The 25,634-nt window shown below is 46.9% G+C and overlaps 3 protein-coding genes across 10 annotated transcripts in view; 1 reads left to right on the top strand and 2 right to left on the bottom strand.

Annotated features, from left to right (window-relative positions):
* nhsl3 (NHS like 3) overlaps nt 1–4,535 on the top strand; it is a 29,403-nt gene extending 24,868 nt beyond the window's left edge. For all 4 annotated transcript variants that reach the window (XM_040188111.2, XM_040188113.2, XM_040188112.2 and 1 more), the window contains 2 exons: nt 10–3,190; nt 3,422–4,535. In XM_040188111.2, coding sequence (XP_040044045.2) covers nt 10–3,190; nt 3,422–3,462 — 3,222 coding nt within the window. In that variant the 3' untranslated portion in view covers nt 3,463–4,535. The remainder of the gene's footprint in view (nt 1–9; nt 3,191–3,421) is intronic.
* Nucleotides 4,536–4,628: 93 nt separating this feature from the next.
* On the bottom strand, nt 4,629–11,676 carry yars1 (tyrosyl-tRNA synthetase 1). 5 transcript variants are annotated; one of them, XM_078080950.1, is made up of 15 exons: nt 10,401–10,984; nt 9,543–9,597; nt 8,838–8,907; nt 8,605–8,751; nt 8,307–8,482; nt 7,792–7,921; nt 7,551–7,631; nt 7,160–7,252; nt 6,936–7,071; nt 6,763–6,848; nt 6,354–6,489; nt 6,142–6,248; nt 5,837–6,030; nt 5,602–5,743; nt 4,629–5,170 (listed from the first exon to the last, which is right to left on the bottom strand). In XM_078080950.1, exons 3-15 carry the CDS (start codon nt 8,892–8,894, stop codon nt 5,060–5,062), a joined length of 1,596 nt encoding a protein of 531 aa, XP_077937076.1. In that variant the 5' UTR covers nt 8,895–8,907; nt 9,543–9,597; nt 10,401–10,984; the 3' UTR covers nt 4,629–5,059. The 5 variants fall into 5 exon arrangements, 3 of the variants coding, with proteins under 3 accessions (XP_077937076.1, XP_077937077.1, XP_040044049.2); XM_078080951.1 differs by having other exon boundaries at nt 10,275–10,564; XM_040188115.2 differs by lacking the exon at nt 10,401–10,984 and having other exon boundaries at nt 9,543–9,676.
* On the bottom strand, nt 11,672–23,605 carry mfsd2ab (MFSD2 lysolipid transporter A, lysophospholipid b). Its single transcript, XM_040188117.2, has 14 exons — nt 23,301–23,605; nt 20,743–20,868; nt 20,024–20,148; nt 17,258–17,381; nt 16,956–17,034; nt 16,678–16,853; nt 16,474–16,564; nt 15,824–15,942; nt 15,580–15,663; nt 14,255–14,338; nt 14,054–14,166; nt 13,805–13,948; nt 13,290–13,466; nt 11,672–13,200 (listed from the first exon to the last, which is right to left on the bottom strand). Exons 1-14 carry the CDS (start codon nt 23,388–23,390, stop codon nt 13,146–13,148), a joined length of 1,587 nt encoding a protein of 528 aa, XP_040044051.2. The 5' UTR covers nt 23,391–23,605; the 3' UTR covers nt 11,672–13,145.
* Between the last annotated feature and the right edge of the window lie 2,029 nt (nt 23,606–25,634).

The raw sequence follows: 25,634 nt of genomic DNA, 5'->3' as shown, positions 1-25,634 counted from the left end.
TCTTTCTAGGGTCCTGTGATGTCCATATCTCCTCAAGCCACCTACTTGTCTACAATCATCCCTAATGCGGTCCTGCCAGCCTCAATTGAAGTCATAGAGATTGACCTCAGCAGCAGCAGGACGAGAGGCAGCAGTGTAAACCAAAGCGGCCATATCCATACTGTGAGCAGGAGCAGCCTTGCATCTGGGGACTTATCAGTCAGCCCTTTGTTGTCCAGAAGATCAGATGGTGATGGCGACAACTCCCACGACGAATCCGCACTGATGCCTCTATCGGCTTTGGGGTTCAACTGGAGCGAGTCACAGTCATCAAAGACCGTGTCAAACTCCTCGCCGGTATCCTCCAAGGGTAGCACGCTTAGTGGTAACTTACGGAGGGTGAGTCTGAATGGACGGGAAAGCCAGACAGAGAAGTCAAGCAGGGACCAAGACTTTGTCAGTCTTGCTAGCTCAATTAGCATAATTAGCAGCTTCAGCAGTAAAAGGGAAGATGTTGGTCAAGGATCTAAGTCTGTTTCTGGGTCAGTGGCTTCCGGGGACGATGAAAAGACCACACAGAATTTCAATCGTAGTTTGTCTGTTATGAAGACGAAGCAACCCCCGGCACCTCCGAGGAGAACGAACTCTCTGCATGGTAATAAGATCAGTAGCAAACCCAAGGTGCTGGTGGACTTCAATGACTCTGTGTCTGGAGATGGGGCAAATGCCACAGAAAGAATTGTGACAAAGGATGAGATGAAACCAATCATCTCCACAGAGGGAGCAACCGAGCCTCAATGCAGTAGCTCCTCCCCTCAGAAAACGTCCTCGGAAGAGGGTAAATTTGAGCGGACCGTGTCTCCTTCCAGTGGGTACTCAAGTCAGAGTGGCACTCCGACATTCTCCCCCAAAGGGATCTCCCCAACCTCCCCTGACAAACAGAAGATGAAACCTGTCAAACCAGAGAGATCAGTGTCTCGGGCCTCATCCTCAGCAGCTTCTCCCGCCTCCTCGCTTACCTCTCTATCGTCTGGTACGTCCGACCCTGTCAATCCAGATGTTTTCACAAGCGGCCCCACCCTGCCCCCACAGGGATTGTCACCCACTACAACCGCAAAAGACTTCACTCCGGATAACAAGTCTCAGGCATTGGGAGCTGAAGTCAGAGAGTTATTGAACCTTCCACCACCTCCAAAAGTCAAAGCGCCATGTGCTCCTCCGCCAGAAACGTGGGTTCACAACAGGCGCACCTTTGAGTTCCTGTGTGGGCCTTGCCCTAATGTAAGCAAAGTAACCCAGCAACAAGCACAGGCGCAAGACAGCACAGTCAAACAGGCGGGAACCCAGACCGAAGCCATTGACGAGATTGGAGACCAATCTGTCTTTGGAGAATTGTCAGAGAGCAAAGCAAACCTCGAGACTTTGACTGGAACAGGTCCCGATGGTGTTCACGAGGAGATTGAGAGTAGGGAAAGTTCGAGGACTGAAGAAGAAAGGAAGGAAGTCAGTGCAGACGTTCAGAAACAAGAGCAGAGTAACAGCCCTTCGGTGAAGGGCTCCAAGAGTCCAAAGAAAGATCCTCCTCCAGTCCTGAAGAAACCTGTGACAGTACTGAACAGAAAGGTCTCACCGGAGCAATCACTGGACCAAAGGCAGAGGCCAGAGAGCGGCAGCCTCAAGTCAGATGTTTGTTTAGTGGTTGAGAACAGTTCAACATCCCCAGAGCGGGGGGTCACACTTTTAGCCGATAACAGTGATGAGGCGATGGATAAAAGTGAGGTTACGTCCACGCAGACACTATCTGTGGAGGTCCCCAAAGTTGGCAAGGCCTCTCCGCCACCTACCCCTCCTCCATCATACCACCCTACACCTCCTCCGTCAAGAAAGACGCCTCCTTCATCGGTGTCAACGCCACCTGGTGAATTACACAGGGTACAAGAGGAGAACCCTCCTGGAGAGTCTTCTTGGCCACCTCCTCCGCCACCTATGGAAGGGGACTCTGTCTTTTACGGAGGAGAAGAGGTGGACTTTCCTCCACCTCCTCCACCCTTACCGACGGACAGTGAGCCAGATGTAATGGACAGTTGTGTGACAGAGCTGGACGTTTCAAAGGAACACACGGAGGAAGTTGGAGAGCCAGCTGAGGATGCGGGTGAAGCTTGGACAGCCGTGCATGGACCAATTCCAGATTTGTCCCCGGCTGTTTCTCAAACCGCAACTGACACCAGTCAAGCGATTGTACCATCTCCTCCAGGGGCAGCACACCCTTCACCATCAAATACAAGAGCAGAGAACCCAGCTTCAGTTCCTCCCTGCAGCTTCCTGAAGCACGATGCTCCCACGGAGCGTCCCGTCAGTGCCCAACCTCCCGCATCTGTCCCAGTAGCACCCGCCTTACCAGCAGACAACTTCCCCCAAGGGATTACTTTCAGACGACAGCCTAGTGTGCCAAACAGAGACCCCAGGAGCAAGGAGCTGCTTAATCGCCACAAAAGCGCACCTATTCCTAAAGAGGATGCTAACATACCTCTAGTCACCCCCTCCCTGCTTCAGATGGTTCGTCTCAGATCGGTCAACATGACTGAAGATCAGGAGAAAGCTCCATCTGAGGACAAGTTGGTTCAGGAGAACTGCTCGACCTCGGTCCCAGGGCCTCAAACCGTTCCGCAGAAGCCAATCCGCAAATCTCTGTCAATGAAATCTCCTCAGGCAGTAAAGACATCCTCTGCGTTGCATCCTCCTTCCATGCGCTTACAGGAAGCCATACGTATGAAAACCGCAGCCATGTCCTCTCGAGATGGTCTCCCATCCCGACTGGGTGTGAGATCCTCCACTTACAGCTCCGTCAGTGAACAAGGGTCCCTAAAACCCCCAGAGGGATGTGACATGCACAAGTCCCCCGCCTCCACCGCCAGCTTTATCTTCTCTAGGGGCACAAAGAAGGTCATCTTTGAGACCACGGGAGCCTCCTCCCCTGAAGCTCAGGCAGGTCTGAAGCAAAGCTTGGCAGCCGAGCTCACGCGGGTGTCCGACCGATCCAAATGCATCGCTAACGGAGGTCTGAAGTTGGACAAAGTTCCCCCGCCGGTAGCAAAGAAACCAACGAACAGTCCCACGCAGAATCTTCCTGCCTGTTCGACAAAGACGGGCTTCGGTGTCGAAAGAAAGGGAGCACAACACTCCGGTGGAACGACACTCCCTGAGACGACAAGTAAGATCACATTATTTCCCCAAAAGTCTAGTCAGGACTTTCCTTGTGTGTTAGACTCACTGAGGAACAGCTAAGCAGTTTCACACAGCATTTCACACATGCAAAGCGTGAGCTTCAGCAAGCCTTGTGACCACGTCTCAGAGGCTCAATTACCTTAGGACAGAATACTCATCAAGCGTGTTCCTGTATTTGTGTTACGTTGTCTAACCTCCTCTTGTCTTCCCCCTTCAGCCACACGAGTGACGGCGGACACGATTGAAACGCTGTTTTGAGAGAGAAGTGGAATCAGGCTCCCGCCGTACGGGCGAGCAAAGACTACAAGTTAAAAAAGAACTGAAAAAGGACTGACACTAGAGATGTTTTGACAGTTGAGAGGGTTGTGTGTTGAGTCTTCTCCAAAAGCCTTAGCCTGTAACGGCCTTCCTACATATTTATGCAAAAAAAGAAGTGTTGCTCCCAATTTCTTATGATAGCTTTATTCTGAAGTATTTTTCTAAGGTATAGTTTGTCTCTCATTAAGGCCCCTCAGGATGAAATGGTGTAAATATTTGTCTTGCATGAGATTGCTTCCCAGAGGTAGTTAGGTAAAGGTCCCTGCAGATCAGAGGAAAGGATTTTGTCTTGATAAAGCGTTTCTGTACAGAGGTTTAATGTTAAGCCCCCCCGTAATATAATATACATTTAAGACGTTGTCATAAAAATGGCATTACATGACAGAACATCATTTTATCACCTTCTTGGCTTAAAAACACATCACTACACTTTTTACTGGGTGGATAGATATACCTGGAATAGTGTGTGAGAGAAAGGGATGCTGCACACTCACAAGAATCAAAAGGCAGGAGGATAAAACTTTAAGACCTGATGCAGAAAAGCATCTGATGACAGCGACTGCTAAATACTTTCCTGCAACCTGCACAATTCATCCATAGTAACACGGAGTATTATTTTAGTCACGACAGTAACACAAGCATCCTATTTATTTATGTGTGGTTGTTTCCACTTGTAGCACTGTCACCTTTTCCTACCAAATATTTAAGAATCTATTTCATCCGACAAACCACTCTGTAGGGCAGTGGATGTGATCGATACACTGGAGTAGACTCAATATGAGGTCAGCTGTTTTTTTTTTAATGTCGTGTGCATCGAAGACTTTCAACCTTTTCAGTGGGAAATCCAGCTCATCCCTACCTGCACAAAAATGCTTTTCCCACCACAAAAATCAATGGAGACTGAATTATACTGACCCCGTACAACGGTTTAAAAAGAAAAAAAGTATGTCTCGATAATTATCAAGAATTATGTACAGTTAATACTTCTATAAATAAAATGTAAGTGCATAAAAGTGTTTCCCTGCTTTCTTTCTAGACAGATGTGCAGACAAACACATCCTTCACCCGAGACATAAATTCCTGCAGACGACTGAATTCAGCCAGCATTTGTTTTAAAGTAGAGGTGATGCATCGGTTTTATTCATCTTTGTAGATTGGCCATATACATTTACAACAAAAGGTGATGTCAGCCCAGAAACCAAGTAATGAAACATTAAGTCTATTTTAAACAGTGTAGATTCCAGAAAGGTCTCTCTAATTGTACTTGTGGCTTTGAGTGTGTTAGGAACACCATAAAAACAACAGGTAAAAAATAGAAAGAAACTGTAGTGAATCACATTGTTTAGCACTTTTAAAAATTAAATGTTATAATGCACTCAAAGCCAGGAAGCAGAATTTGTCACAGCATTTCCAAAGCATCCAAGACTTTTGGCATCAATGTCCCATAATTCTCCAGATGAAGTGTTGCCACGGCGATTAGTTGGCAAAGGTGTGAATTGGCCGGCGGGAGCAGCTTCGCAGGTGAAACGTGATGCTTCTAGCTGACGTTTCCCCCTTTGAGCGTCTTACATGTGATCTGTCCGAGTTTAGTCAGCAGCCGCTTGTCTCTCCACTGAGCCACACACTCATCCGATATCTTCAGGTCGGCCTGCGGATTCCCGAAAATAACACAATGGATAAGCACATACAGTGAAAACCTCACGGATGACACATACTGATCCAATATGCTGTGATGGGAAAATCATGTTTAATAAAATATTTTTGAAAGAAACACATGGTTCTGACTGCTTTTCCAGTGATCGTTTTCGTTAAAAGTCAGTGTCAAGAGTCTGTGGCTTAACTGGTCTATGAGACTACCACTTTGAAATCGATCTTAGGATAATGTAAAAATAAAACCAGCAGTGACTAATATTTGCATTTTAAACTAACATCCTAACATCATCCTGAACCCCAACTCTTTAAGTTTCAATATCCCAGTAGTTGAAGAAAACAAAAAAGGACATTTATTTTGTTTCCCAGGATGCTTTGGTTTCTTTCCGAACATTTAAATAATCAAAGTACAATCTTAGTAAAACATACCTGTACTTTCTCCCACACCTTCTTCTTTGGGTTGAGTCTGTCGTCTGGTTTGCCGGTCTCATACCCCTCGACAAAGACCCGCTCTCCTGGGGACGACCCCTCTGGAGGGTCCAGAGGCTCCACCCTCCTGGGATCCCCTTCGCTAAAATCAACCAACCAATGAGAGTGAGTGGAGGATTTATGTTTAAAAGAACAGCAGCAGCATCGATGAAGCTGGGCGCTCGTTTTTACTCACATAGAGGCACAGAGCAGCATGGCTTGAGACTCGATCCCCCGCATCTTCTGAGGTTTCAGGTTGCACAACACTAGCACCAATCTGTCCTGCAGGTCCTCCTGCGAAATAAAAGCCACCAGCCCGCTGACCACCCTCCTCGGCTCCGCCTCTCCCACGTCGATCTTCTCCAGGTAAAGCGAGTCGGCGTCTGGATGCTGGAGAGAAACAAAGAAGACCCATCATGTGAACACAGAAAAAGAAAAAAAAACACAAAACGCCACGCTGGTCGGTTGATCACGCATTGAGGGACGATCTTGACGCCCTACCTTCTCCACGCTGATGATCTTGCCCACCCTGATGTCCACTCTGGAGGGGGCCAGGTCATCATCTCCTCCTCCTCCTGTTGCTGCCTTGGCACCCTTTGCTGCTCCTTCTGATCTCACACAGACACACACACAAAGCTAGTTGACATCCAAAGTTACGGATTCGAATTAAAAGGCTGTGAGACGCCAGAGGGGATTCTGGGTAAAACACTGACTCGTCTTTGAGGGGTCCGGGTAGGCGGTGTTGGTGAGTTTGCGGAGCTCGGGCGACTCAAACTTCTTCCTGATTGGCTCTAGCAGCTGGTTTAGCACTACTTCAACAGAGGCCTTCAGGTCTCCCGGATGGACCGACTAGCAAAACAGGAGGAGAAAAGGAAGATTATGAGCAGCGATGTTCATTGAGAGGGAGGAATTATCTTGTGATTGAAATGAATGTGTCTATAATAAAAGGGACGGGCTGATATGAAATCAGTTTTTCTCTTCTACAGTCGTTAGTATTTCATAAAAGAGTAAAACGGTCTTTGCATATTTTTTGAACGTTCATGTTTACACATTAAATCCCCAATAATAACAGAAATGTGTTCTATGACTCATTTGGCGCGGTCATCCTACTCTGTACTTTACCTCCTCAGCAAAGTCCTTCTCCACCTCCTCAAACGCAGTGTAGATTTTGTCTCCGCCCCACTTGGCGTCTCTTTTGATGGAGAACTCTGAAACGCAACAATCCCAACTTTTACGGACTGATTTCACACGAGTCACAGGAGAAGTCTGAACGGGGGACTTCCGGAGTTTCCTACCTCCGCGTAGGGGGAAGACCACATGTTTGACGAAGGAGAGGACTCCGTTGTTGTCGATGTTGCCCGGCTCACAGAAAGCCTTCTTCAGCTTCTTCTTCACATCTCCAGCAGAGTCCAGCAGATCGATCTTTGACTCCTGCAGACCACAGAGAGGATGTTATCACCACAGCAGACGTAAATGCCAGACACGTGTTGTAAATGTATTTATTTTAACTGGGACCCACTTCCTCTGAGGAGCTCATCTTGGACCCAGTCAGTCCTGGTACCATCGGGTTCATGAGATGGGAGCGCTTAGCATAGCCAAGTGAAGGCAAGTACTGGAACAAGAAGATGTTTTACAGTTTTATTTCTTCTGAAAACTGCTTCATACGATCACCCTGGCCGGCATTTATTGTTTAGCATTTCTATAAAGAATCTTCTTTTTTTTTTGTAAAAGACAAACAGCACCTCGAGTAAATACAGTCCAAAAGAAAAAGGAAAAAAAAGGGATAAAGTAGGTGCTGTACATACATACATCTGCTGTATTGAATGTGAAGATGTTAGAGGGCAGTAATGTAGGAATGAGAGACGGTGAAAGGATGATAAATAATGTGCAGAGATGGAGGTAGACGGCACCTTCTCTGCCAGAGTGAAGATCTTCCTCTGGTCAACTCCTCCAAACTGGGCGTCCACCTTCAAGTACTCCTCATCCAGGGCCTGAGAACAAAGAAAGATCACGCTTACTACACAAATCCATCAGGACGGTAAAAACAGCTTTTGCGTTGAGTATTCATATTTATTTAAATCACAATATGAGGATACTGTGCTGTTCAATTAATAATAATAGTTTCTACTCCATCTAGAACAGTGGTGTTACCTGCAGACCCGGGTAGAGCAGACCACTCAGTAGGGGATGCTCCACCTGTTTGACCACCTCAGCTCCAGCCTTCTTAGCATCATGCTCCGTCACCATGGAGGACAGACGGTACACATCCAGAGTGTACTCTCTGACAGAGGGGAAAGAAAAGGGCTAAGATGTTGGTTGCAGGTACAAAAGACCATTTCTAAGGATACCAACTCAACTAAGCAGCCTGCTCCTGTCTGATATCCAGCTGCATGGAAAATAAAATGATGAAAAAAGGCCTCAGGCTAACCCAGCGATGGGAGGCCGGTGACTTTGGTGCCCAAATATTTACAAAGACCTGGCTCTCAGATCAAGCTGCACTTGACCCGTTGTTTGTTTTTCCTGTGTAGCAAATGTGTAACCACTGCATTTCTTCATCAAACTCTGTGTTGTATGATGACAATAAATAAACGATAGAGTGAATGAAACCCTCAGTCTTTGACCAACATATTGAGGAAGTCTCGAGTCCTGTCAGCAGCACAACTGACCTGCTGAGCTGGAACTCAGTTCCTTTGACAAACTTGAGTTTATCTAGGGGCACACCAATGCTCTCCAACATGGCCTTGATGACCTGTTCGTAGTACTTCACCCTGAGCTCCAGCAGCTCCCAGGGGGCCTTCATGTTGTCTAGAAAGGCGTGCAGGTCTGCAAACAGAATGGTGACCTGAGGGAGAAGAAGCAAAAACATGGAACCACCCATATAAACAGGGCTCAGACTTAGCAGGAAGTGCAGATTAAATCAAATTATTTAACAACACACAAGATGCTGAATGAGATCTTTCCCACCTCACATCCGGCCTTGAGGAAGTCTGCTATCTTGGACATGGGGACAAAGTAAGCCACGTGGGGTCTGCCGGTGGTCGCCGTGCCCCAGTACACCTTCAGCTCCCTCTCCTGAAGAACCTGCTTCATCTTCTCCTCTCCGAGGACCTCCTGCAATTCACGCGTATAAGAGACGTATTGCACCAAGCTACTGGCGTGGGTTCGCTCACCCGGAGTGGGTTTGTGTAATGCTCCACCTGGAGGTTCCTAGTTATGAGGTGGAGCTTCTCATCCGGACTCAGCTTGTCCGCCATGGTGCAGAGTCTCCTGAGGGGGAAGATGGGAGTTTAGGCACAGTATGGACCGATGGCAGCTGTTTGAGTTAACATGCATACAAGCAGATATTGTTAGAATACTAACAATCAACATTGATTTAGCTAAAATCTCGTTAGTTGCAAGCAGCGAGAATTCCACCTAAATATCTTTATTATATGAAAAAAATGTTGCTCAATTTATGTCATAGATGCCGAAGTACAATACGGTTTATTAAATACATTGGGCCTTCACATCCGAGTAAGTAAGACACAAGTTAAATATACTCGGAGCCGTTTGCCGTTGTACTTAAGACAGCACAAAAAGGCAAGCTACTCGCTAACGTTAAATAAGATTCATTATCAAGTCCCAGCGTTTTGCTTCATATATGAATAAACTATTCGCTCAACTTTAAGGCCAAATGTAAGCTGCCCTGCTATCGTTGGACGGAACGCTTTAAATGAATGAACGAGCCCGCTAGCGCTACGTGGCTAACGTTAGCTAGCAACAAACCCATGTGTGGCTAACGCTACCAAGCTTTGGTGACGTTTCGGGTTAAAGCGACAACCGTTTTGGAAGCTGTATCTTCACGTTATCAAAAATGAGCATAATTTTATCTTAAGGCCATAATGTACAACCGGCTGACTCACCTCGAACCTGTCTTCTTAGAATGAGACGTGGGTGAGTTTGCCGGTTGCGGGGGACCTGTCAGTGTGTTGCATCAGCGTAAGCTTACACTCGGTTATCGATTCACAATAAACTCCAGGGAAAAGCAATCGAGTGCAGAGCCCGTGATTTTGAGGTGTAGCTTTGTTATTGCGCAGTTGTTATTAGTCCCCAATTACGGGAGGAAAAAAAACAGAACAACCATAAATAAGCTGTTGTTGGACCCATTCTTCCCATGAAGAACTATATCCTGTATATGAACTGTCACCTCCAAATCGCCTTAATATAAACTGCATGGAAACCGACAGTAGTTACAATAATACCAATCTGAACAAATGGACTCCAATATCGTGTATATTAATTAACATTGATTAATTACAAATTAATATATTCAAAAAGGCAACGAACTCGGGGCTTTGGAGTCATTGAGTGTCTACTCTGCTTGGTGTTCCAGCCTCTCTGGCTTTTGACATTAATTATTTACTTGACATGCAGTCCCTTAAAAAAAAAGAAAAGTAAATTATTTCCTTCTCTTTAATCAAATGTATAGCTCACAGCTTGATAATAACTCGTGTTATTACACGGTTATATCTCTAAATCTCTCACAAGTGACCCTCCTCCCGTCCAAAAAGTAGAAGTCAATGAAAATAACATTACTTCATAATTAACACCAGAATTAACTTATCTTAGGAAGTTGTATTGTGTTTTTTTTTTACCTTAATATAACACCCCCGCTAACTAGTCGCGTACAAATGTATTTTCAATGAGTCAGTAAAGTTGATCGGGGTGCCTCCATCTCAATTAGGTCCATCGCAAAGTAAAGAAAAAAAACACGACAGGACCTCATGTAACGGGGTCGTGTAACGTCCACCCGGGTGGGCGGGGTCACACGTCGGCCTCCAGTCGGGGGAGCACCGGGAGGATGAGGTTCCCGAACGCGGAGTCCTGCGTGATGAAGAAGCCGGACGAGTGGACGTGTGCGTGCTGCAGGGCGGCCTTCTGCTGCGCGGCGACGTGCTGCTGCTCCGCGCTGTGCCTCGCCTCCTTCCCGCCGGTCCCGGACGACAGGGGGGTGTTGGCCCCGGGGCTGCCCGCGGACTGGCTCTGCAGCAGCAGCCTCTTCTCCTTGCCCAGCTCAGCCAGGATGGCCACACGGGTCTTGTTGTGGAAGCCTGGTCCTGGAGGGTTAGCGGCAGCCATGGCGGCTTAGCGGAGGTAGTGAGCGGGGAAAAAAGGTTTCTCAAGTCCATGAAGTTGATAACGTCAATATAATAGTATCTATATATATAGTTATAAGGATGTTTTATGTGCTTTTTAAGCTGACATCGTTGCAGTTTTTGTTGATATTGACAGAGATGGAGCAGAAAGACACAATTAGCCATTAAGTTTAGCTAGGTGTTTTTTGCTAGCTGCCGAGGCTAACAGAACCGTTACACTTCCGGCTGATTTTATTTCAAAATAAAAGCGCACGGTTTTTACTGTATATATATCGAATACAAAATGGCATAAAGCCCCTAAAATTGTGTTCATAATATTTCAGCGTCATATCCTACATACTATGTTATGTGCAGACGATGAGATTACCTGTGGTTTATAAAGTGACAAAATACTTTTACCTCACACAGGAAAATCTAGAATCACAGCGTCATGAATTTAATACATTTCAATTAACTTTGTTCTTAATTTTTGATTGGATGAGTACATATTTGCATTAGACACATCGGCTCAAAGGAATGTTTGATTCAGGCGAAATTATAAAATTGGAACCAAACTCAGACACTTGATGGCAGTAGTTCACTGCAAAACAGTTGACAGTAATGTTCCAATTTTAGTTTCTCCACATCATGTTGAGTTTAACATATTTCTTCATCCCAGCAATCTTCTAAATGTTCAATTTGAGTTATGTTTTTGAACAGATTCAATAAACATTTTTTGCCCTCTCAACCTACGCGGACCGTTTCGGGATGTTTTGAAAAACAGATCGGCTTTAGAGTTATGTCATTATTTGTAGGCATTGGGTTTTGGTTCATTCTCCAAATCAGGCTGTCGTGATATTAAAATATGGACGAATTAGAAATGAGCAGTTGGTTCGGCTCCAAGAAAAGTAAACTCGTTCACAGGCCACTTATTAGTATTTATTAACATTTTGTTCTCATTCTTCACATTTCCATAAATAACTACATTAAAGCGTTCATAGGTCTGTTTCACAGCCACAAATATCAAAGATATTTACAGTTTTACAATATATACATATGCACAGGAGGCATGTACACAAGGCGTCTGTGTGTCCCTATCAGATTAAAGCTCACAGATTTGGCTACAGCCTCAAGTCACGAGGGAGGTTTACCTACCAAACCATAACTGACAAAGTACTGGTAAATAAAACCAATTATTATCGACCCAGTTGGGGGAAATGGCACGGTGTTGGCATTCAGAGTATCCGCCACTAGAAATAAGGAATATCTAAAAGGAGGGAAAAAGGTGACTGAAGGTGAACATTTTCCCCATCAGCAACCCAGTTATCAGAAACATGTTGCAGATGTACAGCATGCGTAACATGACACCGTATGTACACATTTCCATATCATTAGATGACATGGACTGACGATCACAAAGCCTCGTGAGTGTTCCTTCATTAAAACACACACACACACACACACACACACACATTATACAAAGAAGAACAAACATTCAAAACAGACAAGTTCTCTTGTCAAGCCCATCTTCCAGTTGTCTTTTTTTTTCCACAATTATGTGCTTCCCTTTTTGAATGCAAAGACAGCAACTTGGCAACACACATTGAAAGGTGGCAGTTTTTTTCGAAGATTTGACTGCAAAAACCAATCCAGGTGGAACCTCAGAGGCCTTAAACACTGCACGAAGCACGACTTCCAGTAAACATAATTCCAAACAGGAACAGTCGAAGAACTAACAAATATTTAAGTAATGATATGACTGTCAGTAACAGCCGTGGTCACCATTTGCTCAGTATTAAGACAAATTAAAGAGTTCACAAAAAAAGCTGCGCTTTTGCCATTTTCAGGAGCACAATAGAATGTAAGCAATGCAAGCAAACTGCTTTACGATTACTATTGTAGTGGTTTCAGCACTTAGCGTCATCGAGCATCACATTATAACAGCTTCTTAAGCGTGACGGGATATTAGATGCAAAAAAACCGAAGTATTATTTGTAAGATATAAACATGACAGGCCACGACTCAAGAGCGTGAAGTGATTGGCTCGCGTGTCGGTTGTGAATATTAAGGCACCGTCACCGTTGAAGTTTAGCGGAACTATAAAGTCGTCTTTAGCGTAGCGCTCAGTCGTTCGTGGTCCCCGTGGCGTCTTCAACGACAGAAACCGTAGCACCAACAACCAACAAAAACGCTCTCATCACACTACAGGGATTATGCAATTTAACAGAGAACCCCCCCCCCCCCCAAAAAAAAACATTGTTTTCACAGTGCTCAAAAGAAGTGATACAAAAAAAGTCAGGCTTTTGAGATCTGACAGTAGAAGAGGAGGCAATGAATATGCTGCCGAGTGTCAAGACACAGAGGGAGAGGAGGGTCGCTCCAGATCATGGATCAGATCATGTGGACCAGTTCTGTCGACTCAGTTTCGGAATCCGCCTCGTTATCCCTAAAAAAAAAAAGAAATAAAAAATCCCCATAAATTCTTCAGTCTCACACACGCGCACACACGTATGAGATTTCAAGCCAAAGGCCTACCTTTGTTCTTGTAGCAGTTTGCGGTTGCCTTGACGCCGCTCCTCTGTGATTGGATACGAATACAGAATGAGGAGTCCGATCAGGATCATAAATATGGGTGCGGCAGAGACCAGAATCTTCAAGGTTATCCCCACTTGCTCTGGTTGAGAGCAGCCTCTACTGATGTAGCCTGCAAAACTGAACCAACAACACTCAGTTAGGAAAACTTCACATTTTCACACAAAGCTGGGCTTTGATATTGATCATCTATTTATTAATAAAGCCAAGATCTTGATCAAAAAGGCCAATGCAGCAATGCTATGTGTGACACACACACACACAAACACACACCTGACATGACTTAATTGGATGAAAGAAAAAGGAATTCCTTGCTTTGATGTGGGATTTGGAATTTGGCTTAACCTCATTTAGTTTTTGGTCTCGGTGCAGTAGAAAAATACTTGATGAATAACTGGCAAAGCCGCTTTGAATGATTTACAATATTGGTGTGTGTGTGTGTTTAAGCAACGACTTACTCTAAACTGAGAGTGGAAATGCCGAGGGAGACTCCGGAGGCGAACTTGGTGAAGAAGACGTAGAAGGAATAGAAGAGGGCCTCGTGGCCGGTGGACTTGGGGTTCCGCACTTGGAAGTCGTCGACGACGTCGGGCAGCATGGACCTGCAACAGATAAAAGCTGTGAGTCACAAACGCCTCCATCATAACTGGAAATACTGAGTACTGAATACTGAGACAAAAAACTAGGAGTAAGCGGGGGGGTCTCACCAGGGCAGCAGGAAGGCGGCGGCCACTCCGACGCCGGCGGCGAACGAGACGAAGTAGGTGACGATCAGATTGCTCTTCATGCACACCACCAGGATCATGAAGGGAACCACCGACTGGACAGAAGAGACAACGCGTCAGACCACCGACGCCCATTCAGAGGGAACTAAAACCCTCAAGCAGAGGAGCGAGCGCGGCCCTCACCAAGCTGCCGGTGTAGACCGCCGTCTTCTTTCCGAAGCGCGTCAGGAACCACTGCCAGAAGGGGATGGCCAGAGTGGCGGACAGCTGAGGGGGAAGAAAGAAAGAAACAAACAACAGTCACGGTCTGGTCGACCCCTCCAGGCAAAACCAGCCTTTTTCCTGCACGATAACGAGGTTTCAGACCCTGCAGGCCACATGACGCCGCAGTGATGGAGCTCCACACGCGATGCATTCACAAAGAATTGGACTTGAAGCACCGGACTCCTCGTAGCCGCCAAGCACGACAGCGAGGAGGGGAAACAATCGGGCTCCCGCAGCTTTTCCGAAAACAAATTTCAGCTCATTGCGACGCAAAATGCCACAGGGGGGGGGGGGGGGGGGGGGGTCTTCTTCCCGGGACTCCACATGGGGGTCCGCTTGGCTCGGTCAGACCTCGCGACCCGCCGGTGAAGATATTGGCGTTCATCCACCATCTCTCACGGTGGGCCAACAGACACACGGCCCACACATCGAGTCGGTACTTTTATCTTCAAAGCCGCCGGTTCATCGACACGACTTCAATGACCTTTTCTCCCTCTTCTAAAACCTTCCTTATTAATGTTTTAAACAACGGACCTCAGTGTATCCATGCTAAAGGACAGGGCCTTGGAAAGGAGTTAACTTGTGTTGCATCAGGAAAGAATGTGCCACACATTAAGAAAAAAATAAAAAACATACAAGGCGCTTTTTGTTTGTTGCAAATGTCAAACTCCCCGCTGCTCTCGTACATGTCATTACATATCACATCTGCGAGGTCCTCCGGTCCTTACATAACACCAGATTTGTGCAGTTTGAATCCATCTTTGTCCCAAGATCTAAGCAGAGCCTCCCGGGTTAGTGCGACATCTCCGATTACTGAAGATTAGCATCACTTCCTGCTGACTCGCACCGCTGGAACCTGAAATTTCACTAAATAAATGTACTTTGAACAAAAAAAAAGGCCAACGCCTCGCCTGCGTAATCCTCTCCATAATGTAAAGGATCAAAGCGTGTAATCTGCCTGACCTCACTACCCACTGCGGTTTAATACGAGAGAGCTTTCTTCACGGCGGGTCCAGAGGGATTAAACAGGCGGTGAGACGTGGCTCCGCCGCTCTGTGGGAACGAGGTGGCATTCAGGCAAAGGAGACACCGGCTCCGAGGAGCGATTTACGCGTTGGCCCGGGGGGGGGGGGGGGAAGCTTTTGTCTGCACTCTGGAGCTAATGGCTCGACACGAATGATGGGGCTGCTCCAGGTCCATCGGAGGGGATGGAGCCTGAAAGAGTGCCACCAGTGTGCGCTCACCATGATGACCAGCAGTATGTTCTGGAAGTCGTTTCTGAAGCCCAGAGTCGAGCTGCAGAACAGGGCGAAGTTTCCCTCCAGGAGCTGCGGGAGAAAGATTTATTCGGTCAAATTCGACTGTAACACACACACACACACACACAACTCTGGACAGGAGCACACGAGCTAGCGAGTGAAGAAGAGCCAGTTTGGACTCATTCACACACCTGCTGAGCTCACAGTGAAAGAATGCACGTGCACGCACCATGAAACCTAGCGAGGTGAAGAGGAAGACCATGACCAGCTTGGCGTACGGCCCGTGTCCCATCACCAGCTTGATCCCCTGGAAGAATCCCATCGGCTCCGACTTGGGACGACTGGAATCTGGAGAAGAAAAAAAAACATTTCAACTTTGGTCGATGTCCCATTACTGGTCAAAAAAAAGTCGGCCCACTTTTAAAAGGTGCACGCTCTCGCGGAGCCGGTCGGACGAGTGCTTGTGTGCATACGTTCAGGGGGGAAAAGGTTTCGGGGTAGGGCTGCATGGTGTAAAAAGTTTAAAAAAAGTAACTAAATGAAATTATTTTGGGCTAACATTGCAATTGAACGAGATATTAGAGGGGAATAATAATAATGAACGATGTCCTCATGCTGGCTTCGGCTGGGACGAAATAGGATTTAATATTTAAAACAAAGATTTTCACATGTGTCACCTGAGAATAGAAAATAATAATTGTTGCAAAATTCTTGCAACGCCAAGAACTTCACTAAACACGGTGAACTAGTTAAACAAAACCACTTGATTGGCCTCTCATTCATTGTGCAACTTAAAAGGCGCCGATGAACCATTTAAAAAGGAAACGAAAGACGATGACGCAACTGAACCCCGCTGCAGGACGGAGATTATCGCCTCACCTTTCTTCTCCTTCACGCCCAAGAAAAGAATAATGGCACAGACGACGTAGATGATGGAGATGACCCCGGAGGCAATCATGTAGGCCGCTTTCTGCGAGGGCGGAAACAAGAGGACAAGCGGTGAGCAAACGCCGTTGGGGGCTGGAATGCGCCTGTACAACCCCCCCCCCCCTCTCGGTTAAAAAGGGGGCCCCGTTGTCTTACCGTGTGGTCCAGGGAAATGACGGGCCCCGACGCGTTCAGCCCGGCGGACAGGGACGAGTTGCTGGCGTTCGCCACGATGTCGAAGGGCCCCGGGAGGCAGGGAGCGTTGGCCATGCCCACGATCTGCCCCTGGACGGCTGTGCCCAGAACAGTGCCCAGCACCTCCACGGTCATCCCTGATGGAGGCAGGTGATGGAGGAGGAGGAGGGGCGGAGTTAACCATCAACGAGGCGACAAAACGATCCGAACGCGTCCCACGCGGCGACCGGGATACTCACTGTAGGCGGTGGCCGAGTCTCTCTCCTTCTGCTCCGAGCTGATGAACATGGTGAGGGCCGAGTACGGCACATGGAAGCACTGGTTTGGAAAAGAAGGGCAAAGAAAGAGCGACATGGTGAGAAAAAAGAAAAAGTTAGAAGATCCACTTTTTGGTCATGCAGAGGAGCAGAATTTAAGTTTATTTTATTTAAAGAAGGGACAATGTATCTGTCTAAAATCACCACGTGATGCTTTGCATCACATTGGAGCTTTCATGAGTAAATGGTTAAATTCCAACACCGGGCTCGAGGGCGGTACTCACAGTCTGCAGGGTCTGGAAGATGCAGTAGAAGAAAAGGTACCAGATGACTTTGCCATCTTCAAAGGGGGGGACGAACCATATGAGGAAATAGGCCACCACAGCCAGGGGGGTGGAGAGCACGATCCTACAAGCAGAGGGGAGAAGGACAACGTCAGGGGACGGAAACGTGACCCTACTGTACACAACGACTAAATGAAGGGAGGGGAGGGGGGCAGTTTAAGTCTTTTATTCCATTCGGGTTTATTCCCCATCTGGTCCTGGTGTTCCCCTGGCGCCTTCGGTTTACGGGAAAACAATCGATGAGGCAACGCCGTGTGTTCAACAATGATCCTCCTCTCACGGCCGACAGCCTGCAATTTTGCGCCAGGGAGTAATTTTAACCGATCAATTACGAGCCCCTCCTCCGGAATACAAGAGTTTGGCCGCGTGATGACGAATGCGATCACAGAAGAATGCAACTTCTCGACCAGGCGATTTCCAACGAAAAGAGCTGTGCGACTGAAAAGCTCCGCTGCAGATGAACCGTGTGATGTGATTAACTGTACACCATGTAAGTCCCGGTTCCAGCTGATGTCAAACGCAATTAGGAATGCATGCTTTTTTTATTTGACCAAACCCTCATTTCTTCTTCAAAATGCCAGTAAACGCACAAAACCATAAAAAGGCCAGAAGGAGCACAAATGGATGTGATTTACTTCATTCTGATCCGCTACAAAAAAAAAGAAAAAAAAAGAGAGACCACATCTGGTTCGTCTTAAATAGACTTTCCCATCAAATCAGTTCCAGCCCGTAGCTTTGGAACAATGTTCTCGTGAAAGATCGTCGAGGCTCAGCCGGGACACAGAATGCCACGAAGAGCTGCGACGGCCTTCCCGGACTCATAAACCACAAACTGCTGTGAAATAGCGTGCAGACTTTACAGGAAGGTTGATTACACCCCAGGGAAGTCAACTCCGCAGGTGACAGCTCAGTCTGGTGCATGTAAGCAATTTACTGTGTTTTTAAAAAGGAGCCGAGAGCCACAAAGGAATTTATTATCATCCGGCCGGGTGTGTGATAAGCATGTAATAAAAGTTGAACAAAAAAAAGGTGACATCGGTTTATTATTCATGATGTAGAACGGAGAATCTGAGAAAGTCCAAGTAAAAAGTCTGAAATTAATGAAAACCTCAATTCGGTGGTGAAGAGCAAACATTGACACCTCGACACTTAGAAGAGGCAGTCGCTAAAAGTAGCAAAGTAAACTCAAGACCAAGGTCCAAAGAAATTATTTTCTACTCATGTTTACAGCTGCGAAGCTGCAGCCGGTCTACAGAGACACGGAGACTCTTTCTTGGTGAAGCTCCAGAGACTCTTTCTGGTGAAGCTCCAGAGACTCTTTCTGGTGAAGCTCCAGAGACTCTTTCTGGTGAAGCTCCAGAGACTCTTTCTGGTGAAGCTCCAGAGACTCTTTCTGGTGAAGCTCCAGAGACACGGAGACTCTTTCTGGTGAAGCTCCAGAGACACGGAGACTCTTTCTGGTGGAGCTCCAGAGACACGGAGACTCTTTCTGGTGGAGCTCCAGAGACACGGAGACTCTTTCTGGTGAAGCTCCAGAGACACGGAGACTCTTTCTGGTGAAGCTCCAGAGACACAAAGACTCTTTCTGGTGAAGCTCCAGAGACACAGAGACTCTTTCTGGTGAAGCTCCAGAGACACGGAGACTCTTTCTGGTGAAGCTCCAGAGACACGGAGACTCTTTCTGGTGAAGCTCCAGAGACACGGAGACTCTTTCTCGTGTCGCCTCACAACTTGAACTGAAGTAAACTCCAGAAAAACCTGTCCGGTCTTTTCAACGAGCTGCCGAGCCACCAAGAGCCGGCCCCTCATTGGCTCACCCGTGTGGTGTGTTGTGGGCTGGACCAATGAGAAACCAGCCCGACTCGTCTCCCCTCCCCCGCTTCCTACACGTTGCTTCCAGGACACAGCAGTTCCCTTTTTTTTTTCTCCTCCTTTTCTGCGTATTCAACCACACCCATCTCCTCCTCCTCCTCCTCCTCCTCCTCCTTACTACTGTGATGAACATGCCGATCATTCCTCCATCCTACGAACCCCCCCACCCATCCACGCCCCTGACAACCGATGCACCGGCAGCATCTCGATGTTAAGGTGATGCTCAAGTCTATCAAAGATTTTTCTTCAAAACAATATGCATGAAATGATCATTTCCTTGATTACGAAAGTCAAAGTGTGTAGCAGGCGGCAGTTAGATTTGTCGACGCCGTGCCAGAGGCCTCGGTGGGAAACGACCGGCGCCCGAGTTGTTTGGAGAGTCTCCGTGCCTCTGCATTCCGACTTTGACCGCTTACACTTATTTTTAGCCGATCATCTTATCGCCTGGGTGTTCAGCCGCGTGTGTCCTCCGCAAAAGAGAAAGTGTGCGTGATGTCGACCGTGTGTCGCAAAAGCCGCAGCGGTAATCGCCTCAGCCCACAGTAACCTCCTGAGAGGTGACACTGGAGATCTTCTCGCCACGCCCCGCCCCCAAACCCCTGACACATGTAGAGTGAATGGGCTGGAAAACTTTCACATGCAGCTGCCCCCCGGCCCGCCCTCAACATGTGATAAGGGCCCCAGTGACGTAACTGGGCTTCATCAACAACGTAATGGAAACACAAAGATCACAGGTCACTTACTTTGCATTTTTAACCCGTGGCTTTTTACATTTTGCCCCGCTGCTCAAACAGCGTCCCACTGTGTGCGCGTGCAGCCGGGAGTCAGACTCACCACGGCAGCATGCGCCCGAACCGCGTCCACGGGCTCCGCGACACCAGGAAGCCCACCGTCGGGTCCGTTACGGCGTCCCATGCTCGGCCCACGAACAAGATGATGGAGGCGTAGAAGGGATCCAGCTGCGAAAAAAAAAAATGCGTGAATTTTTTTTTTTTTTTTTTTTTTTTTTTTAAGTACACAAATCTCAATTTGGGGGGAGCCTTTTGATGCTGATTTAATTGGTACGTGTATAAACGATAGAGTATTTGGCTTCCCAACATGACATTACAGTGAGGAGTGGTCAGTGGTTACTTTAAAAAGGCACCACTTAGCAGAACAAACGGCGACGGTGCAGCTCGGCCCGTCTGCTGCTCATTCCGCATCGCTGCTATAGCCGAGCCGGATGAATCCCCCCGCGACTGTACAATCAGCGGACTCTTGATCTACAGTCCCGGGCGCTGAACAAAGCGAGACCCTGGGTAGCGGTTGACTTACACGCCATTTGAGGCCATCAACCGTGAGATTAGTGCCAGAGCCCATTAAAGCGAGCGCCTCCTCATCACGCCACCACCCTGACCCCGCCCCCCACCCACTAAAGCCTTTTGATACAGTGAAAGCCACATCATGGAATGCGTACTGGAAACAACTGAGAAACTTTACATCTCTTCATTTTTTGGGGACAACGGGCCCTTTGTTGAAGAGTGTTTGGCAGCCACATTGACTCACCGACTCACCTGAGCTACGTCGAGCAGATAGATCTGCAGAAAAAAACCCAGGGCGGTTCCGGTGATCTGGTAGGGGGCTCCGCCGATGGCGTAGCACAACTTGTTGCAGACCGACAACTTGTTTGCTTGTTCGTGCTGAGGGAGGGGGGGAGAAAACAGTTAATCAAGTGACATAAGCGGAACGTAAATCCTGAACCAAGGAGGATGGTTTCAGATCTGACTAGGCACAGACATTTCCAAAAAGACTGATTCAATTCTTGGAGACGGCGTCCTAAAAGGGCAGCGTTTAAGGCTTTGGCTGAGCCCTTCAAATTATAGAAGGGTTTGATTCTGCATAGCAGCCGTTCGATCCGCTCAGTGCGACTGAAATACAGCAGCAGAAATCTTCGGTTTCTCTCGGAGCACTTTAATCTTGGTCCGATTAAGACAACACAAAAGATTCCCGGTGCCCCACAAGGAGTGCGGCCTAAATTCTTAACCGCCACAGAGTCTTGAGCTGGCAAGAAGCTAATCGTCATTTTGAGTTTTTGGCAAAAAAAAAAAAAAGAAACTTGTGAATTCTTCTTCGCCACTACAGATGTGTTTATTTGCTCAACAAACAGGCCTTGCAACAACTCCTCTGGCAGCAACACAACTCAGTGCAGATCAGCGCCCGGGCATGACAACACCGTGGTGGTGCCACACACACACACACACACGCTCTTTTGCAGTAGCCTTGGCTGGCTGGCTAAATACGCCAATGACCTGCCAGTTCGACCACTCCTGCCCACAGAGGGGAGGAAACACACCCTCCCCGCTGACCTATCAGAAGGTAGCGTTTGCTGCACTTTTTCAGCCTGTTAAATAGGAGGGGAAAAAAAAAAAGTTACAGCCTCAGGAAAAACAACATAAAAAGATTCAGCCTCGCACGGCAGGCACATTTCTGTATTCTTCTCACGGATGTGCATGAGAAAGACCTCATCCGGAGATCACACCACACCACGTCGGCGTGGCCGCAACCACTGAACGAACCGGCCTTTGTCTTGGTGATACACCTAAACCCGGCCTTTGTTAAGGTGACAAAAAAACAAACCCTAACCGCTGCAACGTTGTGATGCTGCCGTGTTCCTATTTCAACCCGTTGTTCAAACTTAAGTGAGTGAACACAACGGCTGCCATTCACCAGGTGGACTACCTGGTGATTTAGTGTTCAGTTGGCATCGCAGGTAACGTCTTGTGTGGCGGTTTGATTGACAATGCACTAATGTATTTTTAAATCACTCATCCCAATACCAGAGACAGTAGAGAGGATGTGTATTAAATGTAAGAAACACCCAATCTGCCTTATCTAATGTTTAGGTCTCAACATTGATATGTAAGCCTTCCGATTACTGCTCCAAACGCTACTTAATACTTGTGTTATCGGAGTAATAATGTTCAGCTACGTTATTATGGCATCACTGCCCGACGGCAAAACACGGTCACGTGAACATCCGCAAACGTGGGGAATTATTTTCCAAATACTTGTATACTAGAAATACTAGAAAAACCGATGGTGATGGAGATGATGATGGAGATTCTTAGAAAGGTTCTCATCTGCCCGCCTCTCCTCCGGTGACTGACACGTCGTCTTGTCACCTCTGCGGCGTTCAAGGAATCGGAGATATGGATCTCGCCCACTTCACCACACGAAATTAAGCCTTCGGCGTTTCCAGCTGCGGCGTCTCTTCGTTCTCATAACACGCGGATGCGGTTTTTTCGCCTCCCGTTTTTGCTACTGCGATCTCACGTTGCACGTGAAGCAGAAAAGAGACGCCTGTTTCCAATCAACGCAAACTGTTTAGTTAAATCCAAACACGTGTCAGAGGCCATGAACGCAGCACTACAACACCCCTAACCTTAACGTCATTGAATTCCACATAATAAGACAGAGACAAGTTGATGTTTGCAATAAGACAGTCTGTTGATGGTCCACGTCGCCCTACGGCGGGGACTATTTACCCCTAAAGGGAGAGAGACATTTAGAGCCTGACTGCTCATCTTGTGACCCATTTTAATGACTGGATTAATAGAGAACATTATGCCAATGATAACTCGTATAAAGACGAGCGTTTGAAAAGGCAGCCGGCGAGACAGAAGAGCGTCAACGCGAGTATTGAGGTATACGTGCAGCTACAAAAAAACACCTCATATTACAGCCGAAAAACACAAAATAATTGTGACTTAGCGTAAGCTAAGCTAACTAACGCGGATTCATTTAAACGATTTGAATTGTGCTGCGTGGTACTCAGGCGGGGAGGGGAAGGCGGTGCGCCGGGCGGTTGCCCGCTAAAGTGGCAATTAATCACCGATTTACCGGCCGAACACGAGTCATATGTCTCGGTTTTTAATCGCCATCAATCATTTCATTCACTCGTTAGCCCAATGAGTCACGCACGTGAAGAAATATCACAAACGGCGACGAGGCGCCGGGCGGATTCTTCTAACGTGACTCCGTCCGCTCTGGGACGCCTCGCCGGGCGCTTTTTTGAAACCTTCTTGCTCCATTTAAACAAGAAACCGATTTAAAATGAATGAATGGGACGCACCTTCCTGGAGAGCGCGATTCCATCCGCGCCGACCGGTTTCTCCAATAAGCTCGCGTTGGAGTATTGTTCGCCTCCCTCTCCTTTAGCCATGGCGGAAAGAGCCGGTTTTCCTCGCGACCGAACGAAGAGACGTGGGAATGTCTAACAGGTGGCCTCTGAGGGGAGGGAAAGCCGTACGTCTAGGTTGTACAATCTGTGCAAACTAAGAAGATGTGGAGGTAGAGAGGGTGTACGTAGTCGTTTGTGGAGGCCCCACCCCCGCCCCGCTCCGCCCCCTTCCGCCCCGCCTCCACGGGGGGCGGGGCCTCTGCGCTCGCGCACACATTCTATCTTGGTTCTTTACCTTATTAAAAAGGGGAAATACGACGTTTTCGAAACATAGGTGTATATTTTATTAGTGAACACAATGAAATGCATCAGTTGCACACAACATCATTGTGTCCAAGGAACAAAACCAACAAAACATGAATTTCACACAAAACCATAACTCATTGAATATATTTACTGCAAATCAATGAAACATTTGCTGTTACCTACCTACCACAAAGGTGTGTATTACTTGAAACAGTAATCCACCCCTTTGTGACCACTCGGCTGGATTTCTGCAACGCACTTCATATGGGGATCAGTGGGTCCTCCATTGCACGTCTTCAACTGGTGCAAAATGCAGCTGCACGCCTTTTAACTGGCACGAGGAAGTTTGAGCACATTTCACCGATTTTAGTTTCACTCCACTGGCACTGTGCATTTCACAATTTATTTATATAAAAGTCTTTTATTTGCTTTTAAATCTCTAAATGGTCTTTCCCCATCGTATACCTCTCTGAACTTCTGCACCCCTACACACCCAGCCGATCTCTCAGGTCGGCTGACCAGCTGCTCCTGAGGGTTCCAAAAATGAGGCTGAAGCTCAGAGGGGGCCGAGAGCATTTTCTGTTGCAGCAGAGACAGGCCTCCTCACTGTTTCATTTTAAAACTCTTCTCAAAACGCACATCTTTTCTTTGGCTTTTTACACTACGTAGGTTGTTGATTTTATGTGCACAGATATTTTATCTGGGGAGGACAGTTTATTTATTATGTTTTATTGTGTTTATTTTATTGTACAGCACTTTGGGAACCTTTGTGTTCATTTAAACTGTGCTTTAGAAATACAACGGATTGGATTGGATTGGAAATGCACTATTTGGCCTTAGCAAGTGCCACTCTAATATCATTTCCGCAACAAAGTCTGTTCTTTTTTTCGTTTTTATGTCTTACCTGAGAAGGATTGCTCGCAAAGATACGTAGCAAACGGTGTGAGAATCTCAGGGACTTTCTTAGCAATAACAGGGTTTGGTACGATTTGGTGACACCAAAACGTTGAGAGCGTTGTTGTTCTGAAGAGTTGATTTTGTCGAGGTATTCACTGTTGCTATCAGCTGTCCCAACACTAAACATGAACAACAGTCTGACCCATGCCAGATATGACTCTCTGGTGGGGAGCTATCCGCCGCTTGCAATAATACGAGTGGGCTGAATTCATTTTTGCTAAGCAACTAATTATTTTCAATCTAACACGGCGGAAAAACATTTTGTGTTGCCAAATTGTCGACAGCCAATTTTTGTGTCTTGACCCCTGCCGAACTCATCGAACACCTGGGGTTAAGAACCACTGTTCTATCTTAAATTCTCTCTATATCATGTGATATGTTGCAGATCCTTTATCTTTATCCTTAGCCTTTAATGTTACCAATTCAACCTTGCATTGCATATTGCTGTGTTGAAACAGCATTGAGTCATCGTGCTTTTCAAATAATTACTAAATAAATAAGTACTCACCCTCTTCCAAATCTCCGGTTGTATCAGGTCATATTTTTTTAAGAGCTGCAGATACAGAAACACATTTTGTAATATGTAGACTTGACAAAAAAAGATGGTGATTTGTTTTCTTGTCAAATGTATATTCTGCTATTCGGGCTGTAAATCAAAACAGTTTTGTTCCTTCTTGTGCAAACTTCAGGGACACGTTTCAATTATACAAACATGGTCGCAAAATATAAGTAAATGACATGTACACGCACTGCCTTTTGCATTTGCGTGTGTTTCCAAAGAAGTATCTGCACAGTTTGTGTGTGTGTGGGTGTGTGTGTGTGCCAGCTCAAAGTGACCTCCTTCCTCTGTACTGACCATCAGTGAAGACGGTTCAAAGCGACCGTTTCACCGTCTCTCAATGCCGACGCTGCATTTAGGCACAAACTAGATTCCTCATGTGTGGCCCGAACAAACATGGAGTTTACTCATGGCGGCGTAGCTGCTCGCCTGCCTGAGGGCTTTCTCAAACTCCCTCTCTCAGC

This window comes from Gasterosteus aculeatus, chromosome 10 (genome assembly GCF_964276395.1).
Source record: "Gasterosteus aculeatus chromosome 10, fGasAcu3.hap1.1, whole genome shotgun sequence".
Lineage (NCBI taxonomy): Eukaryota > Metazoa > Chordata > Actinopteri > Perciformes > Gasterosteidae > Gasterosteus > Gasterosteus aculeatus.
The sequence above is the reverse complement of the archived record's forward strand: the minus strand, read 5'-3'. Positions and strand labels throughout refer to the sequence as shown.

Coding starts and splice junctions, on each gene's coding strand:
- mfsd2ab (XM_040188117.2), bottom strand. CDS start 23,390: ATGGCTAAAGGAGAGGGAGGCGAACAATACTCCAACGCGAGCTTATTG. Junction 14,339..15,579: donor ACATACTGCTGGTCATCATG/GTGAGCGCACAC, acceptor CTTCCCCCTCAG/CTGTCCGCCACTCTGGCCAT. Junction 13,467..13,804: donor ATTTCCACTCTCAGTTTAGA/GTAAGTCGTTGC, acceptor TTGTTGGTTCAG/TTTTGCAGGCTACATCAGTA.
- yars1 (XM_078080950.1), bottom strand. CDS start 8,894: ATGGCGGACAAGCTGAGTCCGGATGAGAAGCTCCACCTCATAACTAGG. Junction 6,849..6,935: donor GGTCTTCCCCCTACGCGGAG/GTAGGAAACTCC, acceptor GTTGCGTTTCAG/AGTTCTCCATCAAAAGAGAC. Junction 6,490..6,762: donor AGAAGGACTTTGCTGAGGAG/GTAAAGTACAGA, acceptor CTGTTTTGCTAG/TCGGTCCATCCGGGAGACCT.